The following is a 17,272-nucleotide window of genomic DNA, read 5'->3' on the forward strand; positions in this document are numbered from 1 at the left end:
TATATGTATATATATATATCCATATTTCTGGCTATATATGTGTGTGTGTGTGTGTGTGTGTGTGTGTGTGTGTGTGTGTGTGTGTGTATAGAGAGAGAGTCAGAAAGATGTATGAGGCCGAGTGACTATGGTGATAGGTGACTTTTTATTATTTTTAAAAATATGATCCCCTAAACTGGAAAAATACCTACAGTATTAATCCCTGCCCCATTTAGGCATTTAGCCAGTTTGCCTGCTGCCCTCAAATTGATGATTATTTTTTAAGAATCTTTCCTTTGGTGGTTGTTTGAGTGATATTTCAGACTTGTTGATGCTAACATTTTGAACATTTTGATGATATGGCCTCCCTCCAGGCAGCACAGGTACTTACACTGGGGAGCTGGGCCACTAGCCTGGGCCACTGTTCCAGTCCTAGATCCTTTCCTCAGAAAGTGTATGCTGTCACTCAGTTCTTCCATTGATAAAAGAGGGGGAGATACTCACCCTGCAAGAATGTTTTATGAGAGTAATCTTTTTGTTTATAAAGTTCAAACAAATATTAAATACAGTTCTTGTTAGTTTTATAACAAGGGCTAAGACAGAAGTCTTTAACCAGGGGTTCTGCAGTGATCTTTTGTTTTGTTTTGTTTTGTTTTGTTTTTTGGAGCCGGGGATCGAACTCGGGACCTTGCGATTGTGAGGCAGGCAGTGGAACCACTGAGCTAAATACCCGGCCCCACTGCAGTGATCTTTATGAGCCCATGAACATTTATAAACCCGGTGTAAAATTTGTATATGTGTGTTTTTAATTTTGGCTTCAATGAAGATTTAGAATCACTGATTTAAAGGAGATATATATATATGTATATGTGTGTGTGTATATGAAAGGCATTTTTGTCATTAGGAAGTTCTTTGCATGATTTTTTCATAAGAATATTCTAACTTTAATATTTCTTCTTTATAGGTACTGTACTGATGATATGTTGCAAAGAGAAATGATGTCCAATCCTTTTTTGGGTAACTATGGGGTCATCATTTTAGATGATATTCATGAAAGAAGCATTGCAACAGATGTGTTACTTGGACTTCTTAAAGATGTTTTACTGGCAAGACCAGAACTGAAGCTCATAATTAACTCCTCACCCCTCCTGATCAGCAAACTCAGTTCTTACTATGGAAACGTGCCTGTCATAGAAGTGAAAAATAAGCACCCTGTGGAGGTTGTGTACCTTAGTGGGGCTCAAAAGGATTCTTTCGAGTCTATTTTACGCCTTATCTTTGAAATTCACCACTCCGGTGAGAAGGGTGACATTGTAGTCTTTCTGGCCTGTGAACAAGTAAGTGATAAGGTATTTCATTTGGAAAGCTTTTAATAACTAACAGAGTTTCCATTTGCTAATTAACTGTTTAAATATTTGGCTTCATCACACCTCATTTTTTAACACTTAAAAAGCATAGGTAGGGTAAATAAAACCCGCACTACAAAGGGGACAAGGAATGTTGGTACAATTGCATGCTATTCTGGAAACAAAATGAGGCAGCATCTCCAGAGTTCGCAGAAGTGATCTCCAGAACCAGCTCTCTGCCCTGGCAGGCTGTACTGCAGCCACCCAGTGCACAGCTGCCAGTCTGCGACCTACTGTCATTGTTGCCTCTTGGCTCTGCAGACACATGGGCACCTGGCACACTCTCAGCTGCCTTTCTGTGACCAGGCACATTTGTTGGAGATCAGGAATCTAACCTAAGCACTTGGGCTAGAATTAAGCAACAACAAATTTCCTATAATGCCCCTACAGTCGTTAGTAGGCTATGGGGCAGAAACATAATTCATAGCATTTCCCAAAAGCCCATCTCCCTAAACTGGGGCTCTTTTTCTTGAAAAATAAGTGAGAAAAAAAATCTTAACTTGTATTTCTTACAAATTCTCTTCAAAGGAATGCTTCAAAATGTACAATTAAGCTTCTTTCCATTCTGTTAGCTTGTGCTTTTCTACAGTTACTGTATCTTTTGCTTTGTTTTTGTTTTTGTTTTTGTTGTTGTTGTTGTTATTGTTTTGGGAGGTTTTGTTGTTGTGGTTTGGTTTGGTTTGGTTTTGGTTTTTTGAGACAGAACTTACTATGTACCTAGTTCAGACTGGCTTTGAACTCACTATGTAGCCTTGGCCGGCTTCAAACTTGAGGTGATCCTCCTGTCTCAGCTTCCTGAGTGCTGGGATTACTGGTGTGCACCACTACACCTGAAATTAAGGTGCCTTTTTTTTTTTTTTTTTAATTGCCGCTACACTGATCCTATCTCCTCCTGTGGGCAGAATCTAAAAGCCTCCAGGATCACCAGAATTATACCTTTTGAGATCAATTGCCCAGTCCTTCTCCCTTCCACTCTTCTTACAGAATAAAAGGTCGAGATGCTAGGTCGTGACTCAAATATGCAGTGGTAATGGTGATTAAAGAGAAACCAGCAAGGAAACTGTGTGATGCAGGCTGAGCAACCAGCTGAATGGAGGCAAGCGCATCAGCTGCCTATCAGCCTCCCTTGTGCTTCAGCGGCAGCTCAGCAACTGTGCTGCTCCTCCTCAGAGCATGAGGAAGACCGATCCTCCCAGTGTGAGGACTTGAAGCATCTTTCTTACCACTTAAATTTTGTCTGTCTTCTTAAAGAACATTATTTAGAATCTCAAACAATATGCTACAGAATTTTTTTAAAAAAGAGATGACATATACTCTGAATATTAATCTACTTGCATTAGTGATTTATCCTATTACCATTCCTTAACTGTGATTTAGGTATTTAAGAAAGTCCTAAAGAAAGTAATAAAATGACTAAGGAGGCAGAAAATTTATAAGAACAACTAGGTCATCTTTAGTGTAACTGAGTAAAGCCTAAGTAAGGAAGAATAGCAAAATAAGTAAATCTAAAAAATTTGAGAATTTGAATTTCCAGGTTTTAAAAAAATACATTTCTGCAAAAAGAAAAAATGTAATTAAGATTCATTGGAAAAATAGTCACCTTCATCTTTCGAGTGATACCAGGGATCGAACTCAGGACCTTGCACTTTATGGAAATCTAGAGATTGTTGTATGAGTCATAGTCTGCTAGGTTAAAGTGTAGTGATGCATCATTGATGTGATAGTGTTCACCGGTCATTGTTAATGGCTATGAGAAATTACTTCAAGTTGGAAAAATGGTGGGATAAATGTATAAAGGCAAAGATGCACATTTCAAAAGACTAAAACCATTTTGGACTAAAAATAATGTAATTGTTTATAAATTATATTGAACTTCCCCGAAGAAATGTTTTCATCTTCTTCCCTCATTTTAAAGATTCATGTGGGCATTGACACAAGCACCTTCTTTCCTGTTTACATTATGCAGTGTTGCCTGAATCCTGACCTTTTTTTTTTTTCAAGTAGTAAAGTTGTTTGTGTTGTACTTTATTCTCATAGGTGATGTTATTCTTTGCTTTAGGATATAGAAAAAGGTTATGAGCTTGTCTGTCAAGAAGGATCTAACTTAAACCCAGACCTTGGAGAACTGGTGGTTGTTCCTTTGTATCCTCAAGAGAAGTGCACACTGTTCAAGCCAACTGATGACACAGAGAAAAGATGCCAAGTTTATCAAAGAAGAGTGGTATTAACCACTAGTTCTGGGGAATCTTTGATCTGGAGCAACACAGTCAGATTTGTTATTGATGTGGGTGTGGAAAGAAGAAAGGTAATTATTAGCAAGGAAACAAAGTAGTTTCCTGATGATTGCCAAGACCACTTTCCTAGGTTCCTGCAGTCTTACTGGCCTTACAGTGAGGATGATCTGTGTGACCTGGGGTTCTCTGAATTTGGTCACATGGCCACGGAAGAGTGATTGCAATGGCAACTGACGTTTGGCTCACATCTTTCTTTCCTTTTTGTTTGTTTGGGAGACAAACAAATCTTACTCTGTAGTCCAGGCCAGCCTTGTACTGGCTATGTAGTCCAGCCAGGCTGGCCTTGAACGCAAGCTCTTCCTGTTTCAGCTTCCTGAGAGCCAGGATTACAGATGTGAACCTTTACACCTTGCCAGCAGGTCATATCTTTGATTATATGTCATAGTCTGTAAACAAATTAACTAGATTGAGATGCCAGAGGAGGTTTTAAGGAAGGCCAAAACTTCAGCATAAAGGTGGTGATGGCCTCCTTCTCTGGTTTTTTGCTTTGTGTGTGTGTGTGTGTGTGTGTGTGTGTGTGTGTGTGTGTGTGTGTGTTTTCCTTTCTTTCTTTTTGAGAGGCATAAAGAGGTTTATTAGGAAAAATTTAAAGTATACACTCAAAATAGAGTGTGTGCCCTCAAAAAAATGGGCATAGTATAGACAAGCTGGGGCTATTTATGTGTTTGAAGAAGTGGAAATCTATAGAATTTGTGTTGCTTTTTCTTTGGATAAGGTCCTAGCACAGCAAATTATTTGGCCTTAGCTAATCTTTTTTTATATATCTATTGGATAATTTTTGGTAGCCCCTTTATCAGAATAATTAGTATCTTGCCCCGGGGTATTCACTAGAAATTAGTTTTGAGTGCAGACTTTAGTTGTAGCAAATATTGGTTTATAATTGACATAAAATTTTCATTCTAAATATTTTAGAAAATATAGTATTTAAAATAAAATACTATTTTATCATTACCTAAATGAAAATATGGTATCTCAAACTCTACAGACAGTGAACCAAAGAACGCATACCTTTTGAGGCCTGAAAGGAAACTACCAAATATTGACTCATTTACTATTAGATGCTGGGCAGCTTTTGTCCTTCTGGAACCCTGTTGGCCTCCTCAGTGTTTTTGTCATATAGTAACAGGGTAATCCTACTAGTTATGCAGATTCCCTGGGAACCAGTTAGAATTTATTTGACTACCGTAGTCCACCATCCAGAGAACTCAGAGATACCCCCTTCCCCGTAAGCCATTTGTAACAGTCACTGTCAGTGCTGTGTGCAGTTTTTGTGGTAGGTGTCATGCCTGAAAAAACTTAGTATTTGTCCTAAAGGTGAGCCCTCTAGCATCACAGTCAATTTGAAAGAAACATCAAAAAAGTACACACTGCTGGGTGGGAACCCTTTCCCAACGTGGCATAAGCATGGCTGTTCCCATTCACTAGTATAATGCTCTGAGGAGTGGCAGCACTCGCATCTCAGCAGGTGATGCAGAGGCCCCAAGGCCACTGATGGCACCCTACACAGCCTTCTAATCCATTTACCAAAGCACTTGCAGTTGCTATCTCATGGCAAGTGAAACAGCAGTAAATACTGGACAAAGGAAAGGGGCACTGGCATTGCACAACAGTCCCCTCATGACCAGTTCCCTGGTGCTAACGATGCTGTCTTTCCATTGAAGGTGTACAACCCCAGAATCAGAGCCAACTCCCTCATCATGCAGCCCATCAGCCAAAGCCAAGCAGAGATTCGCAAGCAAATTCTCGGGTCATCTACTTCAGGTAGCGCTGTGGACACAAAAATCATGAGAATCCATCGATGGAAGCAATACAGAAATATTAAAGCCGTTTTCCTTAATTTTTTTTAGGAAAATTTTTCTGTCTGTACACTGAAGAATTTGCCTCCAAAGACATGAGGCCACTTAAACCAGCAGAAATGCAGGAAGCCAACCTAACCAACATGGTGCTTTTCATGAAGAGGATAGACATTGCAGGCTTAGGCCATTGCGACTTCATGAACAGACCAGGTAGCGTTGCATTCAGGTTGGCAGGTTTGTAGGCCAAGACTTATTTTCTTACTTCCTGCCCATAACCACTTGCTAGGAGCAAGTGGGACCCAGCAGGGCAAGAAAGCCTGAAGATTTGCTCAGTACTGAAGCATTTTTCCCATTAGCAGCCAGAATTCTCTGGCGATACCTTTAGAAGTCTATAGGAATTATCTTGGGAAATATCAGCCATTGGACCCTGGAGCCAGGAGGAATGGCCAGTTCTGCAGAAATAGAAGGGATAGCGGAGTGTTAGAATGTAAAGATGAGACCAAGAGAGGTTAAGAGGTGCATTCCCACCACTTGTAGTTTGTTAGTACACATGGTTGAAGGCAAATAGTCATTCCTTATGAATCATGCTGTCACCTGGAGAAACCTTAGTAGAATTTCACTCCTTTGTAATGTGGGTCAAACTTTGATGGGTTTGAGGTATCATTCCTCAGTTAGGATCAAGTATCATTACACTCTGAGCATTTTCCTACTGGGGATCCCACAGGATCCTTAGTGGGGTCCCTGGAGTTCTTTCCTGAGTCCCACTCCTTATTAGGACCTTGCTACCCCCCAGCTGGCTGCTTTGTAGAGAACCACTACCAGAATGCAAGGTAAAAGGCCGGGGAACACAGGGCAGGCAGCCACCCCCTGTGTGGCAGAGCTGCCAACACCCAGGGCTGAGCCCAGTGCTCAGGAAAGGAGGCCAGGCCTGTGGTTTCTTCTGCATTCCTAGTTTTTACATGTCCTGTTTGGTGTGTACACCACCTGTATCCAGGAGGTGTTTGCTTTTAAATGTCAACAACCAGCTGGTTAGGAAAGTTTACAAGCCACAATGCTCTGCTTGTTCTTGTCTGTTTAAATACCTGCCTGTCCCTTAGGATTAACAGTATTTATATGATGTCTACTGTATATCACTTCACACAGCAACTCTGTGAAGCTGATGCTATTATTTGCTCCATTTGCAGATGAGGAAACCGAGTTACAGAAATGTGATAACTCACATAAATCTTAACAGTGGTTACAAAGTCATCCTAACCACTCTGTTACCATGTCTCCTTAAAGCCCATTGGCTTACAAGGAACCTTTCTGGTGTCAGGCCTTCCTTTCCTTCTGAACATTCCCTGATGGTTCTCTTTCCCCTCCCTGCAATGCTGGCAGGTGCTCCTTGCTAAGCCGAGTCACCAAGGACACACTGTCGGCCAGTGTAGTTCCCTGTGTCCCACCTACCTGCTCCTGCTGTGGAGGCTGACAGGACCTTGCCTCTGGGCCAGCCATTGGGCTGTCAGGCATTGCCCTTCGCACAGCCCACTGCTGTCCAGCCTTGGGTCCTGTAGACCTGCTGCTGTTCTGACCTGCGACCCAACTTTATTAAAGCTAAGTGGGTGTTTGCTAAAAAGTTTCCTGACATAAAGATCTTGATTGTTTTTCAGGTAAAAATATTACTAAAATATTACTAAAAATATTACTAAAAGCTAAAATATAGCTTTTATTTCTGCTTTATACAAAAGGAACTTCCTTTATTGTTTTTCCACATTTAAAGTCAGTGGTTGAAGTATTCAGTTCTGTATGTTTGCCAAGGAGGTAAATGACAGTCTGTGAGTCTGGGAGCTCTAGTGTTAAAATCATTTATCATATTGCACAAGAGAGAAAGTGGCCAGAAGGCCTTGTAAGCAGAGGGTGTACTTAAAATGGAAGCTGCATGACTTCCATTTGTTGGCAGTACTTTTTCTTTCTTTGTCCAGTGTCAGTAGGATTTACCAGCACTAAAGAAAATGTAGCTATTTTAGAATTACTCTTTCTCAGCTGTTTCTTAAAGTGACTGGTAGAAATTTGAATAAGCCATTTTTAGTCAGAAAAGCGTCACCTAAGGATGCTCATCTTTGAGATAAAAACATAGAAAGACAAGGCAGGCTTGGTGGTATCTTCCTATCATCTCAGCATGCTCGGAAGGCTAAAGCAGGAGGATCCTGCAAGTTCAAGGCCAGCCTGGCCTACAGAGTGAGTTAAAGGCCAGCTTGCACTACATAATAAGACCTTGTCTCAAAAACAAAAGCAAAAACATAGAAAGAAATGAACTGAAGACAGAGTATCATCAGAAGAGCAGTGCTACAGCAGACAGTCTGTAAGTCCAGTGTGGATTGGCCCCAGAACAGCTCACCTGCTGCTCAAGACACATGGTCAATGTCACAAAGTAAACCCTGCTGGTCAGCAATGCCCAGTCCTTCTCTAAACCTCCTAGGGAGTTTTCTATTGAATTCTCCCAATAAAACATCTTTTTTAAAAAATTATTGGTACATTTTAGGTACACAGTACAGTTACATTCATTATTGGGATCTTGTACCTTCAATAAACATCTTGAAAAATCACTTACTTTTAGAAGAAACTGTTTCAAAAAAGATTTCAAAAAAGGTTGTTATAAAAAGGAACAGTGGGGCTGGGGATTTAGCTCAGTGATTCTGTTGCCTGCCTCACAAGCACAAGGACCTGAGTTTGATCCCCAGTTTAAAAAAAAAAAGAAAAGAAACAATGGTATCGTGGAATAAAACAAGCCCGTCTCTTCTAAATAGACTTCCTTCTTCAGTGGCCATTTCCTCCCCACCCCCATTTGGCATCTGCCCTTATAGTAAAAGGGTAATGGGCGACTCTCCTGGAAATCATAGTGCCCCTTCTCCGCTTGCTCCCTTTTGTGCTAACTCTGTGATAGAAGATGGTGTCCTTGGATGCCAGCTGTAAAGCCAGCAGCCCTGGAGGTGGCTGTCCTTGGGCAGGAGGCTGGCTTCCTTCCAGCTTAGGACATTAACATCTCAGAGCAGACGGGGAAGTCCTCGGGAATATAAGGAAGATTGGGAGGTTTGGGAGTGCAGAGAAACAAACTCAGAGGCATGCAGGGGAAAGAAGCATAAAGGGAAGACATGAAAGGTAGACCTTGAAACTTGGGTTCTGAAGCATGCTCAGCTCTCACTGCTCCCAGGAGAACTAACAGCCAGGGGTTCTGTTCCTAACGTCCAGGCTTGGATCATGTTAGGCAGCTTTTCTTGGCTCCTGGTCCCCCTTCCCCAGAAAGGGATTCATTAGGCCTGGCCCCTTTCTAACTAGCCTGAGCAATGGCTATATTATGATAAATACACTTGTCTAAAAGGGGTAGTGCCTAAGAAAGAAACAGTTATATAATGTGATAGAAAGTTGTAAAACATGTGGCAAACCTGGATTCTGTTCACTTGTGTTCCATGAACATTCTCAGATGCTAAGAAAGTTGTTAGTGGTGGGAGGAGACATGGTGGCATGCAGATGATGATCTCAGCGTTCCTTTAGCCATAAGCCTCTGCTTTTGTACAGTAACACAATCCTCTATTGGCTTTTTCTCCTGGCCCAGAGGAAGAAAATTTGGGAGATGAAAGTCTTTCCCGTCATCCTTTCTCACCAGTGACAACAGAGTTTCAGATGGCTTGGCTTTATCATCGATGGGTCCCCTCCAGTAGTCATTCCAGCAGCCTTCCTCTGGAGAAACGTGCTTCAGTTTTAAAAATTGCTTTTCAAGTCCCAGTCCCACTGATCGTCCCTCATCCCAGGAATCACAACCTGTTATGTCCCAGGCATCTAACTTCCTTCTCTGAGAGAGGATGCTTGGTGAACTGACACGAAGGGAGAAAGGCAGGATCAACCGTGTGAGAAATTTCTGATGGCAAATCCATGGCCGTGCTGTGGGGTCCCTGTGTCGTCTCGGGCCTCTCTGAGGCTTGCAGCTGATAACTGGGGACATACGGGTCAGGGTGACCATTTATTTTTGTCTCTTGACAGTACACACATATGACTATTTTCTGCTGTGCTTAGGAAAGTATAATTGTGGATTAATTCTGACTCATCATTTTGGAAACGGAAACATAAAAGATGCTTGCAGCTGCTACATTTAATTCAAATTATAATTGAAATACACAAATACAGCAAATGTGTTACCCTTTTCAGTATTCCTGAACCATGTGAAAATGAACTTGGCATAACCAGGCTATAGGCTATTAATTGAATTCCCTTGATATGGACCTCTTTTTTTTAATCAGGTTGTTTTCTTTTTCTTCCTTGGCTGCGCGAGGATTGACCTCCATCATAAACAAGAGAGCTATTGTTGATCTGGGTCAGGAACCTCAGGACCAGCTGACTGCTGTGGTAGAAACAGATGGTCTGAGGCCGCTGTTGCCCTTGGAAAGCAAGGGTGCCTAGAGAGGAACTAGAGAAATTAGCCAAAATATACTGGACTACACCAGATGTCATCTTTGAATTCAGGCTTGGAACTCATTCTGGTGTCAGCTAGGTAACTGGAGATGGGATGATTTGTGATTCCTTGCATTATGAAAAGAAAAAGAAATCAACACAGACTGCCAGGCATGGCAGGAAAAGAGGGGAAAGCGCGGACAGAGACAAGTCGGGGGGTGGACAGGCCAGCGTTGGCACACGTGCAGAGGGATGAAGGACTGCGAGGGATTGTCTGGTGAAGGTGCAGATTTTCAATGAGTGGATTCACAAGTCCGTTAACCAGGGTCTTCTGGATCACATTCACCACCCCAAAAGCTGTTTGTGAGTACACTAGAGAAGTGTGTGTGTTTTAAATCACTGGAGACTCAGGATTTTGCTTTGAAACTTACAGAATGATCTTAAAATATTATAGTCTATAATGTAGAGCAGAGTGGGAGAAAAACAGGCTACTGATTTTGCTCTCCCATTGTGTCCTTCACTCATGGCTTCTCAAGAAGTCATCGTGTCTTCAGCGGGATATGTATTCTATGCATCATTCCCCATATAACCCCGAGGTAAGCAGATATCCTGCTACTGCCTTGACAGGCTATCGGATAGGTGTTTGTTTTTGTGGAATTGTGGATTGAACTCAGGGCCTTCTCATTGAGCTACATCCCCAGCCCTTTTATAATTTTTCATTTTGACACAGTAAGTATCTTAAGTTGCCCTGGCTAAACTTAAACTTGTGATCCTCCTGCCTCAGCCTCCTAGAGCACTGCATTTACAGGCAGGCATGTACCACCACACCTGAATAGGCTAGGTTTTTAAGTTAATCAAACATAAAAGGCTATACAATATATACTGCTGGTTTCATATGGGGAGGGTGCTCGGATATGCTGAAACAACTTCCAAGAGTCAATGTGTTGGAGCATCTTAGAAACAAGTAAATTTACAAAGTGAAAACAAAATCGGAGAGATTTTTAAAAGGCATGGAATAGGAAAGAGTACTTTTAATATGAGGATAATCAAAGCAGTTTGTTCATGGAGGTGTAAAGATATATATTAGTTTATGTAAGTGGGTCCTTTAGAAAAGTGACTGGCAGTATAGTAAATACTGTCATCATATCTTCTGAGTGACTCCTACTTGAGCTCCAAAACACAAGGCTAGTAGGCCTAGCTGCAGAAAGACAACTTTAATGGATATGGGAACAGATAATGAAACTTTAATGGATATGGGAACAGATAATGAGCTCAGGCATTAGGAGATTATCTCCAGATTGCCTCTCGGGCTGCCTTGGGAAAACCATGGTGGATAATAGCAAGAACAATGTCTTGGCCTGTTGGAGTCCAGTGTCAGTGGGGCTGGCAGAGCATGCCAGCTCCAGGCACCATGTTGGAGGTAAAGGCCTTACGTCAGATCTTTATATTACAAGTGAGAAAATGCCTGGTTGGCCGTGTGGCTTTGGCAGTTCATTCGCCTTTGCTCAGCTGTGAATTAAGGATGAAGTATCTGCTTTCTGATATGGGGTTATTAAGAGGTACAAGTGATATGTTTGTGCAAGAAATGCTGTGCATACTGTAAAGGGGTAGGAACTAGGCAGATGCCACATTCTACCATAGAAATATGTTCTTATAAAAATTAAATGAAACAGAAGCGTTTCCTTTCTATTTACCTCATAGCCAAGATCTTAAGCCCTTTCCCAAAAGTCCCAAGATTTTTAGAATCTGCCATCAAAACAGGCACCATCTTGTGTTTCTTCAATTTCTTGTCCTCTGTGGATTTTTTACTTCAGTGTACACAGTCCCCAAGTACCACTCCTAATAAATCTGAGACAGAAACTTTACTTACTCCTTTAGCCCTCTGAGCAATTATTTCTCTACATCTGTTGGTATAAGTATTTACATGTATATCACCAGTGTAGATACTTTGTGCATAGTAAGTACTGTGTGAGTATAGCTATGTTTCTTCTGCCTGTGCTTTTTCTCTATCTTTTCTAAGTCCCAGTGGTATGTTGGATATATTCTTTGTTACAGAATAAATTATGTTGTATGTATATGGATGCAAGTTCCAGTGATCCCAACGCAAACTTGCATAAGCAAAGGAATTATGACTAAGGAAATTGGGGTATCTCTTGAAATCCAAGATAAGAATGTGACTGGACCTCAGGAACACCCAGGTTTCTCCTCTGTGTAGTTCATGATTTCCCTCTCTCACGCCCGGCTTCGTGATGCAAATTCTAAACCTGCCAAGGAAGAAAATCATTGGTTCACTTTGAGAATGTGCCCACCCTGAACCAGTCAGCTGTAGCTGGGTAAGTGGTGGTAGTGGGGGCAGTCACATGGTGCAAAACCATGCTTTGCTAAGGGTAAAGTAAGGAGAGGTACCATTCCCAGCAGGGGAGATGGCTTGGAACACTGCGATTATTGGTTTACATGTTGGTCTCTCTCAGGAGACCTTCTACTCAGAGGGACCAAGAGTGGGATGGTTGCATACGTGCACCTGTCCCAGGATTTTGGAAGTGTCACTAGCACAATATAGTCATAAATGCACTGAGAGCAAGTGATCCTCTAAGAAAGGACATTAATAAGTAATGAACATAAAATCTTTTTGCTACTTATATGAAAACCATTCATTTTTAATGTCCGTACCTTTGACTTGATTTTTCCAGATTGTTCTGGTATTGCCAGTTCCATACCACCTAATTACATCATCTTACCTGAAGATGGCTCTCTACACTGGAGTGGGGTTAGGGGGACCCTGAACCTGAGTGTTAGCTACAGAAGGCTCTTCACTCCTGCCAATGGTCAGGGAGTTGAAAAGGTTTCTCTCCAGTTGACCACTGGAGGCCACTCTACCTCTAAAACAGTATCGCTGATGATTCAGATTGAGCCTCACTCCTTTGCCCTTCCTGGTAAGAAAAGAGCTATGGAGTATGGCTGAAGCATAAGGAACAGCTGTAGCTGTAAGGTCTGCTTACCAAGAAACTCCTTGCTGTTTTCCACACCTGAAAATACTTGTCTAGTCAAGAGGCGGCATGCTAATCCACTAAGTATACTCCTAGGAGTAATTGTAGATCATAACTTACCTGTATACAAAACGTGTTGACATAAATTTGCATAACATCAGCTACCCTGAGAGGAAATTCAGTGTTTATTTTGGGGGGATATGGTCTTACTCTGCTTACTATGCAGTCCAGCTTGTCCTTGAACTCACTATCGAACTCAAGCAATCCTCCTGCCTTAACTTCCCCAGTACTAGGATTACGAGCGGATGTGCCGCTGTGCCTGGCAGAAATTGTGTGTCTGAATCATTTTAGCAACTAAGACAGAGTATGTGTGTCTCTGTAACAGAGATCTGCTGAGCACCTACATGGACAAACATCCTGGCAACGTTTTAAAACACAGGAAATATGCTGTGTAAGGCTGTTGAATCACAGCCTCAGCTTCTCACTTGACCTGTGTTCTTGCTCAGAGTTCACCAGCGTAGCCCATCCGCCGCAGGTGCACTTAAGTTTTGTTGCAAATTAATGACCTCTTTGATTATAACTAGCATTTCATGAATGCCAGAATGAAAATATAGCCACATTTTTGGAGCTTGGGTTTTATCCAAAAGGGTTGGGTGAACACTGAAGAAATATTGTGATTATAGCCTTTCAGGTTACTTTGAATGATGACAGTGAGAGGCATGTTGCCTTGCAGTGAGCTATTCTACAGGGAGCATGTCTGCTGTTGGCAGGAATACATAATAAAAATGATGCTTTGTTTCTCTCACAACTGCCTTCAGAATAAAACAGTCTGATTCTGCACAGCTGTGAAGAAGAGGCCTCACACTAAACATGTTTATTCTATTTGTTAGCATTACTTACTATGGAGTACACGTACACAGCACTGCCATAAAGAATCTTTGTCTAAACTTTTCTGCTTTTAGCTAAGACAATTTTATGTGCCACAATGGGGAAATACCTTAAAATGTAGAATGTAATAGTCACAAATTTAGTTCCATTATTTATTAGCATTCTTTCACCTGTGTAATCTGCATCCATTAACTCATTCTTTCTGATAAGATAAAACCCCAAGAACATCTTCTCTTTCTGTCATCAGGACCAGGAACAGAGTAATGAAGTCATTTGTGTTTCTAACTCCATGTGCAGCTAGCTCAACTCCTGGGCTTAAAAATGAGTAGTCAGTACTCTTTGGGGACAGAACCTGGCTGTCAAGCTAGATGCTCTTAGGGACAGTTGCCAAAGATCCTGTAACTTATAATGTAGCAGCTTTGCTGATTTATGGAAATTAGTTTCTAAAAAGCTTTCAGTAATTAAGTTATGCTCCCAGCCCTCCTTGCTCTGTTTAATCTTAGATGCTTATTCCTGCACCTGCTTCTGCATCTTCTCCAGCACATGAGCAGTTCCCTCTCATGTCACACCACTCTGCTAGAATTCTTGAACTTTTTCTAACCAGCCCATCTGTTTTGGTCCTGGGATTACAAACCTCTCAAGTTCTTAACTTTGCCAGGGGTATCCAAGAACAAAAAGTAGGGTACCAGTGTTCCATGTCAGCCGTGGGATCAAAATCCAGGACAGGGATATCGCTAGGAATCCATAATTATTCTGCTCAGTTTTAAATCCTGATGGGAAAATCAGAAACAGTAGGGAGACTGAGCATCTTTTTCTCCCCAATAGAGGTTAAAAAGCCATGCTTCAACTTCTTCCTCGGAAAACACCAAATGGCGGGTGACACCGGTGCAGCGGGAGGGCCAGGAGGTCCCGGGGGCCCAGGCATGGGAGGTCGCGGCAGCTTCTGCTGAGGCTTCGGCAGTGGCCTTCGAAGCTGAGGCCGTAGGGCTCGCGGTGGTAAGGCGGAGGACAAGGAGTGGATTCCTGTCACCAAGTTGGGTCGGCTGGTCAAGGACATGAAGATCAAGTCTTTGAGGAAATTTATCTCTTCTCTTTACCCATCAAGGAGTCTGAGATTATTGACTTTCCTGGGCACGTCCCTCAAGGATGAAGTATTGAAGGTCATGCCGGTGCAAAAGCAAACACGCTGGCCAGCGGACCAGATTCAAGACATTTGTCGCCATCGGGGACTACAACAGTCACGTCGGTCTGGGTGTAAAGTGTTCCAAGGAAGTAGCCACTGCCATTCGCCATGCCATCATTCTGGCCAAACTCTCCATTGTCCCTGTTCGGAAAGGCTACTCGGGGAAGATTGGCAAGCCTCACACTATCCCTTGCAAGGTGATGGGCCGTTGTGGCTCTGTGTTGGTGCATCTGATCCCTGCCCCAGAGGCACTGGCATCGTGTCAGCCCCTGTACCCAAGAAGCTGGTGATGATGGCGGGTATTGATGACTGCTACACTTCTGCCAGGGGCTGCGCTGCTACTCTGGGCAACTTTGCTAAGGCCACCTTTGATGCCAACTCCAAGACCTACAGCTACCTGACCCCAGACCTCTGGAAGGAAACTGTCTTCACCAAGTCTCCCTACCAGAAATTCACTGACCATCTTGTGAAAACTCACACCAGAGTTTCTGTTCAGAGAACTCAAGCTCCAGCAGTAGCTACAACATAGGGTTTCTACAAGATAAAAATGAAAGAAATCTGTCAAAAAAAGCCATGCTTCAGTCTTCCAGCCGGTGTCAGCTTCTCTGCAGATTTCCCCAGGACCAGGGTGCTTCCTTACTGACCCCTCTGCCCCTCACACTCACTTTCCTGGGAATTGATCTCTTGGCTTGCAGTGGGTTATCAGAGGTGAAAATCATCTGTTAGTTGCTCTCCTCTTCTCTAGCAGGGCTGGAGGTGCATCAAGTTGTAGCACAACAGTGTCATGTCTCAGAACACACAAATTGCTTCCTGTTGGCCTGACTGATAAGGATCTGTGACTGGGGTTTTGAGTACTCAATTTCCCTGAAATTTTGACAGATAGCACAGTAGTGAAGGTTTGGACAGCAAATACGTTTTTACTGTTACTTTAAACTCTCAGATGCAGACAGGTTCCGTTCATAGGACCGCATAGCCTTCATCTCCCATCCACCTCGCACATACTGGGATTGAGACAAATGAAAGCAGTCTAGTAGCTCTCATAAATGTTTCAGTTTCTGGGTAGAAAAGCACAGCACCTTTACACTGATTTTGCTTGTGTGGCCTTTATTGTACCAGACAGGAGGAAAAAAATATTAATTTTGTTCTAACTTTATTCTCAAGGGCAGAGAATAAGTGGACTAATTTGAAAAAATGGATTTTTGGTAAAGATGAAGCATAGATAATAAATACCACCTGTTATCAGTGTTCTATAAACCTAAAACAGAAATACAGGGATGGGAAATAAATCAGTTTATTTTCTTTTTTGGGGTGCCAGGAATTGAACTGAGGAAAATACCAGTTTCTTGTCTTTGTTTGCACTGGCAAATAACCAAACATTCTTCTCTACTGTTTGATCATCTGTGAATTCTGGGCACTTCTTTTCCTCTTTTTTATATACTGGTTTTCCCGCTTTTCATGCTTCATACTTTATCAGATGGTCGGCTTGTGTATTTTATATTGTCAGGCACTGAATATTTCTGTATTCCTATAAATATTCTTGACACTGTACTCTTTTTTTTTTTAATTGAGTTTATTGGTACAATCTAGGTATACAATACAGTTACATTCATTATTGGGATTCTGTACCTTTACATAATAGGTCTTGATTCTCATTTTCTTTCCCTTGTCCCTGCCCTCCCTTTACCCCCTCCACACCTCCCCATTTACAAACACTTTATTTCCATTTTTTCAGTTTCTCATATTTTTTTCCTCTCGCTTATTACCTTTCCCCCACCCTTCCCACTTTCCCTACACCTTTAGCCCTTTACTTCCTATTTCACATTATTAATTATCTCATTAGGATCCTGTGTACTATTATAGTTTTCACACCAAAGAAACTATTCGGTATTTCAGTTAAAGAAATCTCTGTATGAACATTAAAAATAGGGAACCCTAAAATAAAACTAAAAAGGAAAGTAAAAGAGAAAAGGCAATGATGTAACATTAAAATAATCCTTAATTCTGGAGATGAAAATGGTCCCTGAACATATTTAAATTGCTTCTTGCTCTTATAGTCTTATCTTATTCTTTTTTTCATTATTTAGAGAATACTTTATTAGTTTCTGTAATCAAACACACGTAGATATGACCTTACATATTTAGTATGATGTGTTACCCCTGTACACATGGAAAAAAATAAAAATAAAAATAAACATTTCTAGACCAATATGGTTGTCCATTTCTGTACAATGCCAACTCAACACAGTAAATTGGGATGACTTTTTCCAAAGTTGGCAGCACCGTTAAAGTTTCCCAAAATTCAATTTATATATAT

General features: G+C 41.7%; 1 protein-coding gene and 1 pseudogene across 2 annotated transcripts in view; both read left to right on the forward strand.

Annotated features, from left to right (window-relative positions):
• The window catches only part of Dhx32 (DEAH-box helicase 32 (putative)), a 44,392-nt gene that overhangs the window by 19,064 nt on the left and 8,056 nt on the right, over positions 1-17,272 (forward strand). The window contains exons 4-7 of one of the 2 annotated variants that reach the window (XM_010621070.3): positions 944-1,316; positions 3,445-3,690; positions 5,341-5,440; positions 5,527-5,685. In XM_010621070.3, coding sequence (XP_010619372.1) covers positions 944-1,316; positions 3,445-3,690; positions 5,341-5,440; positions 5,527-5,685 — 878 coding nt within the window. Of the gene's footprint in view, positions 1-943; positions 1,317-3,444; positions 3,691-5,340; positions 5,441-5,526; positions 5,710-17,272 lie in introns of both variants that reach the window. The other variant, XM_033761361.1, reaches the window with a different exon arrangement.
• Positions 12,707-16,551, forward strand: LOC104860056 (annotated as a pseudogene).

The sequence above is a fragment of the Fukomys damarensis genome, unplaced genomic scaffold, assembly GCF_012274545.1.
Source record: "Fukomys damarensis isolate Sample0158 unplaced genomic scaffold, DMR_v1.0_HiC HiC_scaffold_8, whole genome shotgun sequence".
Taxonomy (NCBI): Eukaryota; Metazoa; Chordata; class Mammalia; order Rodentia; family Bathyergidae; genus Fukomys; species Fukomys damarensis.